Below are 12,024 nucleotides of genomic sequence, written 5' to 3'. Positions count from 1 at the left end.
ATTACTTATCTTTCAGATACACAATATAACAAAACACAACAGTATACAGGAAAAATCAATTGTAGGCACAGTACGGAAGTTAACACAGGGATTGTTTGAAATGGATAAAGCACAAACATAAACCAAAGGGTAACACTTAAGTGAGGACTAGTATTAATAAAGAAATAAGATAGGTTTACAGCAGAAACACAGGTTAAGGATTTCAGGAAGTCTGTCTGGAAGCAATATTGATGTTAACCCATAAGGGAATGTAGAAAGATAATATTAGAATCTTTAATGAGACATTAATTCAGTTCTCTAAATGAACTGGCAGTGAAGGTAAGGGACTATGAATATAAATTACATTGTATTAAATAATGCGCTGCCAGGAATGATTTTGAACTGAACAGATTCAGGAATTGTAATAATATAAAACGAAAGAGAAGAGCAAAGATCTGACTTGAAACAAAAAAGCTACAAAAACCTTTGATGATTCTGACAGATACATACTAAGGTGGATTTTCACATAAATAAAGCAGAAAAAAAAATACTTTTACAGGTTTCTGATACAGGAGACACCAAAATATAATCAAAGTGTTCTTTACTCATTCAAGTTCTGTTTATAAAACCCTAAATAAATAAAGGTATGGCTTCTTTCATCTGCACCCAGAAAATTTCCAAGCAATAAACCAATTGTTTAATTCCTTTTCCCGTTAAGAAAAAGCAACAGTGGTAAGCAGAAGCAAGCCATGTGTAACGTGAGATAACAGGTTTAGCTTACCATTGGTTTTGCGGATGGACAGAGGTGAGTTAGTAGCAGCAGCTGCAGATGAGGGAATGGATTAAGTGACTGGTGGATGGTTTGGGTAATCAAACAAACACAGAGTAAAAGCTTGAGGTACACAAGACAAGACCCATATAACGCCATGAAATTTTTCTTCTGTTTATTAGTTATATTTGTATAATTGTCTATTTATTTTTAACCCATTAAATATATCTGCCAAGCCTGTTTCACTATTTCATCCAGTTCAATATTCTGAATGCTACAAAGATTTTTCATATATTTGTGACCCTGGACGACAAAACTTAAGTCTTAAGTTGCACGAGTTTTTTTGTAGAAATTGTCAAATATGTCAAATTTACATTGTATGGGTCATAATTAATGTTTTTTTTTTCAGAATATTAAGTAAAAGTTGTTTTAATTAAATATATTTTGTAAATTATGCCACTGTATCGAAACTATTTCAAAGGCTTTTTTCTCAGTATAGTTTTTCTTTTTAACCCTCAAGATTTTAGATTTTCATTAGCTGTATCTTGGCCAAATATTATCCAGTTCTAACGAACCATACATCAATGTAAAGCCTATTTATGCAGCTTTCAGGTGATACATCCCAGCAAGCACAGGATGTCAACACGTTTGACGTTGTACCCAACGTCGTGGGATGTTGCATTTTGATTAGAAATGAAAATCGGGTTGACGTCAAAACCCATTGTCAGGCCGACATCGGACAGACATTATATTTTGGTTACTTTCCAACGCAACCTAAAAACAACAAAATATCAACGTCTAAGCTTGATGTTGTGTGGACATTACCAATATGACGTCTAGCAAACGTTGGATTTTGGTTGCCATACCTGACAAATAAATGTCAGCCTCTCTGAAACAGCGTGTATGTTCATTTCTAAGAATGATAGGTTAAGTGTAGTACCAGATGTATTTGTATCAGGGAAAAGATTACAAGTTGTATCTGAGTACAAGTACAGTACCTTGGTGTTTTGATAGATTCAAAACTATCATTTAAGCCACAGGTTAAAAAGGTTTGTAACCGGGTCAGATTCAGTTTAGCAAATTTTTTATTTTTTCGTGATCAGATATCATGTGAGGCAGCCCTAATCTATTATCACTCCATGATCATTTCTCATATCACTTATCATTTGACCACTTGGTCCCAAGCTATCATTACTACTTTGAAGCTACTTGAATCATTCTACAAACAATCCTGAAAAACCTTTGATAAGAAATCAGTTCATTGTTCAATATTAAAGAAATACAACCTGCTTAGTTGGGAAAATTGAATTAAATATGTACACATTTTTTTAACATTTAAGACTACATAATCTGACTTCACCACTAAATCAGTTTGTGAAAGTTAGAACGACTGCTCACCAAACTACTAGAAGTGGTGAAAGAGGGGATTGCAGCACCTGAAACTACAGATTCTGGAAGCCTGTGCTGGCATTTCTCCTGTGGTGTTGCTGTCAGTGTGTGAAGAGTGGGAGAAGAGGGTTGCATTGACAATCCAACACAATGGGCAGCACGTTGAATACATTTTATAAGTGGTCAGAAATTGTAAATAACTCATGAAGAAGAAGAATAAAGAAGAATAAAGTTACATTAAAACCAAGCACACCACTGTTTTTCTTGTGAAAATCCCAACTCGTTGGATCTGTCAAATGACCCCCTTCCTATTGAAAAAACTAAATTTGGATCCAAGATGGCCGACTTAAAAATGGACAACATGGTCACCAACACATCTTGAAAAGTTTGCCACCTCACATTTACTAATGTGACAGAACAGAACGTTAATATCACCAACCATTCCCATTTTATTAAGATATCTATATAAATAGCCCACCCTGTATGCTGTTATGCTGTGCTTCTATTTTAGGTGTGACTTTTTAAAATTCTGTGAGAGGTCTACAGATGAAAAATAGCCATTCTTGGCTAATTCTGACACAATTTACAGTAATGTTTATTAAAGTGCATTGACGCTGTAAACAAATAAACTAAACTAAACAGTAATTGACGTCAGTATGACGTTGGTTTAAGATATTGGCTCGATGTTGGATTTTGGTCACTTTCCAACACAACATAAATCAAGAAAATATCAATGTCATTTTATGTCTTTATTGGACGTTAAAATAACATTGTCTTTAGATGCTGGCGACCTAAAATACACTCTAAAAAACATTGAGTTATTTATTTAACCCAATGGTTGAGTTATAAATATTTGGTGCTTTGTGGGGTATTTTGGACCTTTATTAGGTTATTTATTTAAAAACTCAACCAGTTGGGTTAAAAATTAGAATTTCAACATTCAACTGCTTTAACTGACACAGAACAGATGTATGTTTATATGCGTGTGTAATGTTTTTTGCATTATTAAGTTTTTATCATGTTTACCTCTCTCCAGGCACGGGGTGATATTTATATCTGTTTCAACAGTACTCTTAATTAATAATGATACAAACGCTTGTTTAAAGAAGAAAAAAACGATCTATATTAAACAGAAAAAAGGTTTATCTACCTTTCAGGTTCATCTCTACATTTTTTCGGGGGATTGAAACACATATTTGAGATAATCGGTCGTCATTCTCGTCTTTAGGACCCAGCGGAGACATCAACCCAGTGTGCGCATCCAGTCTTGTTGAAGGCACTGTATGTAGCCTTTTTACATTTCCTTTCTCTAAAAAACTATATTGTAACATTTAAATACTATAATAGACACATAAATTTGCTACATTTTATTTAAGAAGTTGCTGGTTCTCCCAAGAAATCGGGAGAAAAAAGGAGAATCGGAGAAAAAAGGAGAATCGGAGCATTACCGTATAGTGATTATCATTTGCCACTAGAGGGCGATGACTTGATCTTAACGATCTCAATGCTTTTTTCTTTAGTCATGAAGAAGTCATCCTGGACAAGAGTAGTGGCTTGCTATCATCATTTTTTGGGAGAGGATTTGTTATCTATTTCAAGGTACTGTTTTGTTTCTTCATTATTTGTGATTCTTGTATTATTTTAACAAAAGTGTCTGGAATTTAAAATGTGAAAATACAGCATTTTAAGTATTTTAAATGATATGTTGTTTATTTACACAGTCATAATTATAAAAGTAATAGTAGTACTATTAATAGTAGCAATAGTAATACCAGAATGAAAAAATAACAATATTTAATCAAAATAACATAATGCATTGGTTAAATTATATACCCAATGCATTGGGGTTTAAATAACCCGTAGTTGGGAAGGTGCTCTAGTAACCTATAGGTGGGTTATATGTTGGGGTGTTTTAACCCAACTATTTTTACAGAGTAATATTAACATCTTGTGATGTTGTGTGTCTGCTGGGATAAATCTCAATTTCAGAAAATTGACACTTATGGTTGTTTTTGTGGTCCAGGGTCACATCAAGTCTGACAGAACAACAAATAAAGGTAAATGGGTAAAATAATCAGATCTTGTAAGCATAATGGCAAATTCTAGACAAGATTGAGCATTTTGGATAACAAAACTGGATTGATAATAAATCTTCTGCAGAACTGATATCTTACCAGGCTGGATGGGTGGCAGGTTAGATGTAGTTGGTACTAATGATAGTACACACAGACATGTTTAAAGTTTGGTTAGTAGGTAAATATAAAACAACACGAATGCACATTAATTGCTTAAATGAAAAGGAGTTTGGTACTCAATAAATGTTAGCTTACCAGTAGTTGTTGTTTTAGCACTAGTAGCAGTTGGTGTTTCTGTATGAGCACTAGTAGTTGTTTTAACAGTAGTAGTTGGTGTGAGTAAAGCTAAAGAGGCAGAGCCGTGCACACGCATTAGTGAGGGCATTTATCATACCTCATTAAAAGAGAAAATAAAACAGTAGGAAACCTAGAAATGTGCTTACCAGTTGTGGTTAGAGGCATGCTAAAAGTAGATGGGTGTGAAATAGTAGTAGTAGTAAGAGCTGATAAAAAAATCAGAGAGATAATAAGTTTTATATGCATACATCTTTAAAGTTCAAAAATAAAGTTTAGTTGATTTAATCTACTTTTTAAAAATATTTGACTTGGAATATGCTGGTGAAAAAATAAGGAATAAAAGTGTTTAGCAGATGGCACAACTTAACATAAGGATGGATAATTTGATTTTGGATACACTGTTCTTTCCTTAACTAGCATCTGTTTCAATGAAGACACTGTTCCGGCATTATTTGATGCCAGAACAGAAGAAATAAAAGAAGAAAAGACAGAAAAAAGACTTTAAAAAGGAATGAATGCAGCCTACTAACTTTTAATTTAATGGGAAACAAAAATGACATGGCAGAAATGAACATTTCAACCAGGCAAATTGAGCTATATATATATATATATATATATATATATATATATATATATATATATATATATATATATATATATATATATATATATATATATATACACACACAATAAATAAATATAATAAAAATTTAGCTGATTCACCATACAAAGAAACCATTGACTTTGGCATTTTTTCAAATCTACTTTTGAAAGTCGCTAAACATTCTGGATTATGGCCACTGGCGATAATATAACATCCTCCGTTTTCAATGGAACATTACTTTAGCAGTTCTCCAAATGAGCTGACCACCACCTGTTCAGCATTATAGGCAAATTGCATTTCTCCCATAAAACAAAAAGAACACAATGATAAAAAGGCAGAGGTGAATGCTTACCGTGGGTTGTTGCATTAGTAGGAATGATGTTAGTGGTGGCAATGGATGTGATGGTAACAGTTAATGTTGCTGGTGGCAGGGATGGAAGAAGGGCACACTGGCATTAAATAAAGGTAAAAGGGGAAACCAAAAAAAAAATGCAAGAAAAAATGGTGGAGCAACTGAACAGCATAGCGTAGGGTGAGATGGATATGGAAACAAGCGATTAACCAAAATAAATAAATAATAATAATAATAATGAGAATGACTGGAAACTATTTAATGACAAGAAAAATGGCCAACTAATGTGTTTTATGTCCCCTTGGAAAGTTAACGATCCCTTGAAATTAACACTATTGATAAGGAAGGTGTTCCCCTGCTTCTTTTTCCATACTATTTTCTGTCTAACTTGTAGGGCCAGACAGAATTGGCTACATTTTAAGCTATTTCTGCGAAGAATTTTGTTCAAAATCTGCAGATTTATGTGGAATGATTTTGGGAGTATCATTACTAAAAACTGAATATATGAAATAAAAAAATAATACATTTTAATGTTTATTCAGTGTTTTTTTATCAAATGCAAATTCAATTAGATCCTCTTAACTGGTAGATAAAGCAAGTCCCTCATATAATATATCTTTCAAATTACAGAAAATATTATTTTACAAACTGTAATTTATAAATCATAAATAAATAAATCATGTGAACGTTCATATTAGTCAATAATATTACTGAAATTAATTTAAAAAACTGAATAAATATAAATTTACACACATTTATACAAGTTAATAAATAGCCCGATAATGGGCTAAAAATCTGTGGAAATCTGCTGATTTTTAGGATAGGCCTACTACTAATAATAATTTGCAGTACCTGGTAAACCATCTGTTATAAACTAAGCAAATATGTCCTTTTTCCATCTTTATACTCTCACAAATATGACAGCCAGATAAAAAAATATTCAACATGGAATTTTAAAAAGGCAATTACAAGTGCCCCATCAAACTTAAGAGATAAAAACTTATATTTTAGAGGGCATTTTCAGACTCTGCCTTCAACTAAAACAGCAAGCTGTAAGCATTTTGACCTTGCATTTACAATTGAAGTCAGAATTATCAGCCCCCTGAATATTTTTCCCCAATTTCTGTTTTAACAACAACAAAAAGATGTTTTCAACAAACATCTAAACATAACAGTTTAATAGCTAATTTCTAATAACTTGTCTCTTTTATCTTTGCCATGATAACATTTTATATACATTATATAATATTTTATGTGTAAAGTGCTGTTTAAAGGCTTAACTAGGTGAATTAGGTTAACTAAGCAGGGTAGGGTAATTAGGCAAGTCATTGTTCTGTAGGCAATTGAAAACAAATATTGGTACAGAGAGCTAAAAACTGATCTTTAAGTGGTTTAAAACAATTTTTAAACTGCTTTTATTCAAGCCAAAATAAAACAAAAAAAAAGACTTTCTCCACAAGAAAAAAATATTATAGGAAATACTGTGGAAAAAAAATCCTTGCTCTGTTCAACATAATTTGGCAATATTTGGAAAAAAAATAAAATCACTGGAGGGCTAATAATTTTGACTTCAACTGTAAATGACAACTGCATTTCAGTGTCTGAAAACACACATGTTTAAACATGATACAGTTATTTTTTCCATTAAATTTACAAAAACACTTTTGTAACATCGACGTCATATGCAGGCTTATTACATGTTCAGTTTATAAGCGAGTACAACAAAAACTAAAATAAAATAAAAATGTAGTTGTTTTTGTGAAACTGAACTATTGTTGTGATTTAATTGCACCCCTATTTAAAACAACACAAATGTGGAATTATCTGAATATATATTTTAGGTCAATCATAACCTGAAATAAAATGATAAAGAGAAAAGACAACCATGACTGACAGAGTTCAATGATGAGAAGAACCGGTTATCGAGACATTTCTAAATCAGGAAAACTAACTTCATTCAAACTGTCTACGGGCATAAATGTGCCATTTTGGTACTACATGGGAATGAATATTATGCAATGAACCAACCGGTGGGAAAGAAGCAAAACTGTTCAAATGGGACGATGTCCTTTAATGGACATTACTAAAGACAGGAGGCCTGAGGATTCTCATGGCTCTCAGCTGATGGTGGACGTTTATTGGCCACCAGTTCAGTTTAACATGCCTTAATGAGTGGAAGGAAAGCTGTTTTTGTTTTGCATGCTCACCAACAACGTCTAAGAGATGCAAGTTAAGTATTGTTTGTCATGTTTTTATAAAAGCTATATATAAATTATATTCTTGTTAAAGTTGCAACAATAAGAATCAAAAGAATAATGGGGGTGGGGGTGAGTTTTAATTTTTGGGAATTGAAAATAGTTATCATTTATCCACCTTCCACTTGTCCCAATTTGTTTTGAGTTTCTTTCTTCTGTTGAATACAAAAGGAGATATTCTGAAGAATGATGGATACTGGTAGCATTTGACTTCAGATATTAACAGTGTTGGGGGAAATGCATTACAAGTAAAGTGAGTTATGTAATAATACTTTACTAAGTAACAAGTAACACTTAACTTTAAAAAAATAAGTACTAATATTCGAGTTACTTTTTTGAAAATGTAATGAAAGTTACTTTTTAGTTTAATTAATTAAAATTAAAGTAGTCATAATAAATAATGTCATCAATCAGTCAATGAGAGAATTTGTTCATTGTTCTGAACACATCAAAAAAACAGAAAAGGTCTCAATAGACATTGATTTTATTAAGACAAATAGTACAAAAGTAGCAAACACATTGCTTTAAGCTTTCAAGAAACTGTAAATATTGCATGTATAGCTCTGGGGTCAGGAAGTTCTCAGACAACATTATCCTAAATTATTGTTAATGTGTTTTTTTTTTTTTTTTTAAAGGTAAATGAAGGTGTAGGTTATACAGTGTGTTGTTAATTGCAGAGCTCCTTGTTTAAAAGAAAGAAACAGTTCTGAAAGAGATCAATCCTCAGTCAGGTAGTAAAAAGTAACTCAAAAGTAATGTAACACCTTACCATAAAAAGAAACTAAGTAAAGCAACTAGTTACTTTTTTGAGGAGTAACTCAATATTGCAATGCATAATTTTTAAAAGTAACTTTCCCCAACACTGGATATCAATGGGTACCGATAACCAAAAGTCTTCAAAATGTCTTATTTTGTGTTCAGCAGAATTAATTTTTTTTTAAATCCTTAAGGGAGAGTAAAAAGTGGGTAAATGACATAATTAATTAGAAAGTCACATAAATACCACAAAAGAGGTACTGTCTTGGATGAAGCAAAATGTTGTATAATGGGTCAACTAATCATCCAGGAAACAAATACAAAAAAATTGTAATAATGACATTTCCTCCTACCTGGGCAGCCAAGTCCAGAAGCACAACCTGCGGTTCCTGGTGAAAGAGTTGTTATGGCAGTACCTACAAAAGATTTAAATAGTTGACGTTTTCTAATCAATGTTAAAAATGAAAACTATTTAAATACTGTATTTAGCATGAAAACATGGTAACACTGAGAAAACACACATAATATTTTACCATTTAAAGCCAAAATCTATGGACAAATACTTATAAATATCTATAAATATACTGCTATAAAACATTCATAAATAGAACCAGGTTTAAAATGGACAGAAGTCTCATTTATGTCCAAAAATAGCAATTCAAGTCTAACTAAGGACAAGAGCTGGATTGTAAAAAGTGTCATAGATTTCCCATCACTCCTCTGGGCTTTGACAACGGAATGTGACCTCAAAATGTCCATACAGAAACTTGAACATCAGCCACGGCTCAAAGGTGGAATTTAATAATTTGCCACAGTTGAATGACAGAAATGTTCTGCCGGCTGGTTTGATCGAGGCCCAGGAATGCCACCTTTTCTCAACACAAATCCATTAGGGACGTGTGAAATACCAAATTGCATCTTATTTTGCTCTTCAGATCGGCCTGATTCATCCGCTAGTTTCTGACATGAAGCTTAAACTGTGTCTAAACAAAATGCTTGAATGCATGAAGTGACACTAAACCTTGAACACAATTTAAATGCCAAACAGTCTACAAAAAGGAAAACCTTCCGATAAAAATCTATTGGTTAAGCTTTAGTCAATGAAATCCTCATCAAAGCATGTCTGAGCATTCGGCACAGACCAAAATTTTACCTCTCCCGCCAACAACGTTTCCAATTTTGCATGAGATTTTTGAGGGTTTGAAGTTCAAAACGAAAAGCAAACCTACTGGTTCCAGCAGAAGAAGATTCTTTTTCAAACACAATATAACTCTGACTTAAGCTTTGAGGACAAGTTATTTGGGTAACACTTAATTAGGCCTACCTCCTGTTTTTAACTGTTCATGTTGATGTTGACTGAACACTTTTCTATTGTTATTCAGTGTAAATGCACTAGACAAGGGGGTCTCAAACTCAAACTGGCATGGGGCCATTGCAGTGACTGACAATTGATTTTAAAATTCAAGCACAACAAAAAAGTGGAGACCTGATGTAATTGATGAATTGTAATAGATCTTAATCAATATGTAATTGATCTTAGGACAACAGACATGATGTTTATATTTCAAGCAGTACCTGTCAACATTGATAATGCAAATCAGCACGTTTATCGCACGTGTGTATGGCCAAGCATTAGAGACACACTAAGTCATTCTTCCACAGAGTATATGCAGTCAAAATTCTAGCTTTTTGTTTCTTGTTGTACATATTGAAGGGGTAGTTAAATTTGCTGTGAAAATACTACAAATAATAGGCATAATAATTATTATTCTGTCCCAACCAATTGTATTGTCCCAATAGCATAAGAACAGCAGCAAGCAGTTTGGGTAGCTTTGTTGACCTAGCTTGCAATTGTTCCTCTCAATATCTTTTTTTTTGTAAAACTAGAACAAAGAGGGGAAGGGGGGGGGGGGGGTATGTATTTACATTTACTTTAACAAGTTCAATTCAACTAGCAGCACAATTTTACTTATGTACATGGTTTTTATGCAAATCTTAAAAAAAATAGAGCACTTACGTACATAAATTTGAACGTTTAAATCAGCCCTAGAATTAAAAGCATGTGTGTTTCTCTTGACCGTCCACTGAGAGAAAATGAAAGTAAAACTAATCTGAATGCAGTATTTTAAATGTTGACTAAGTGACGGGTCAATACCACAAGTGGCTAGATGCGATTGCAAAAATATATGGCCGAATTTTGTTTTAGGGCGTACTCAGGGCGAAACAGTCTCTTAAAAATCATGTCTCGTCTTCAGTTTCGGGCTCAGGTGCGCTTTGCACTCACACTACAAGCGTATCCAAGTGAACCGTGCTCTGGCACACCTCTTCAAATTGGGCCAGAGCCGGCCAAGTGAACCGTGCCTGAGCCCCATTCAGAGCACTCACACTTCTGAAACAATCTAGGAAACGGCCTGGGCACGGTTCCGATGTCATAGTGTGAGTATGCACATATTTTTGACATCAGTTGCGAGCCGGAGGGAGGAGGAGGGCGGGCTGTAAATGTAAGGACAGTTTGAGACCCCTGCACTAGAGGGACATGCATACGCAGTTCATGAGTAGTTAAAATGGATTAATGCTGATTATCCCCTTCAAGTAAAGTCTTGGCACACTTATACAGTAACATATTATGAGTTCATGATGGTTAAATTAAACATAAACTAATGTTGTAATTTATCCATTAATTAACAAACAAGCATGTACTAATTAAGGTAGCCATTTATTCACACATGAACTCATGCGACTCATGTTGTAGTAAAGTTACTTCATGGTTAGCGCACGCATTATTCATAATAAAGTAATGTTAATTTACATATTAACGCATCATTATTCTTCTACTTTTTTGTAAAGTGTTACAGGTATTTGTGAATTCATTTTAAATGAATGGATTCAAGTGTCCAACCCCACAAAGGAACTAATCCATAGCACGTCACTGGAAAGAAGTGACAGTAGAAGTCTTAAATATATTAACAGAGACATCGCATTGTGGCAACTATCGAGCATGATACAGTAGCAGAGTCTCTGATCTTCTTGAAGTTCTGCATTAAAAGGCAGGTCGAGAAAAAAACACTGTGCTGATCTGAGGAGAGTTTCTTCTGCTGTGTTTTCATGCTAGGTGGGATCACCATCTCCCACCGCTCTTGTCAAAGGATGAGAGGGAAGCACACGAGTAGCCAATGGAAAGAAGGGAGGGTAGCATTTTAAAAGCATGCTTATTAGTGACAGCATTAGTTTTGCTCTGGGCTCAACTTCACGGGCCTCTTGACTTCATGCCAACATCACAAGCACAGCTGGTTTTAACTGAGTGAAGGAAATAGTTATGTGTCATAGGTTCCAGCGTCTAACTGTCTGCAGTGGGCTGAGGGGGTCTTACACTGTTTCTGTTAAGGTTAAGGCTAGCTAGCTTAAAGCCAAATTGGTCAGGAACTGGTCTAGCACTGAAACTATAAGGATTTTTAATGAATGAATGGAAACAGGAATGTAGTTCAAATAAGAAAAAAAAAACATTCATTGACTATTTCTTGAGCCTAATATCATCCTGGAACAAAAAA

General features: G+C 33.7%; 1 protein-coding gene and 1 long non-coding RNA gene across 47 annotated transcripts in view; one reads left to right on the top strand and one right to left on the bottom strand.

The window, feature by feature from the left end:
- The window catches only part of adgrg6 (adhesion G protein-coupled receptor G6), an 87,095-nt gene that overhangs the window by 39,152 nt on the left and 35,919 nt on the right, over positions 1-12,024 (bottom strand). For 12 of the 46 annotated variants that reach the window (XM_087297330.1, XM_087297341.1, XM_087297331.1 and 9 more), the window contains 1 exon segment: positions 8,830-8,892. In XM_087297330.1, coding sequence (XP_087153456.1) covers positions 8,830-8,892 — 63 coding nt within the window. 46 annotated transcript variants of the gene reach the window in all.
- LOC147839402 (uncharacterized) overlaps positions 3,656-12,024 on the top strand; it is a 44,385-nt gene continuing 36,016 nt past the window's right edge. The window contains exons 1-2 of the long non-coding RNA XR_015518847.1: positions 3,656-3,736; positions 4,161-4,194. This is a non-coding gene — a long non-coding RNA (uncharacterized LOC147839402). The remainder of the gene's footprint in view (positions 3,737-4,160; positions 4,195-12,024) is intronic.

This window comes from Danio rerio, chromosome 20 (assembly GCF_052040795.2).
Source record: "Danio rerio strain M-AB ecotype USA chromosome 20, GRCz13ab, whole genome shotgun sequence".
Taxonomy (NCBI): Eukaryota; Metazoa; Chordata; class Actinopteri; order Cypriniformes; family Danionidae; genus Danio; species Danio rerio.
This window is presented reverse-complemented; position numbering and strand designations above follow the sequence as displayed.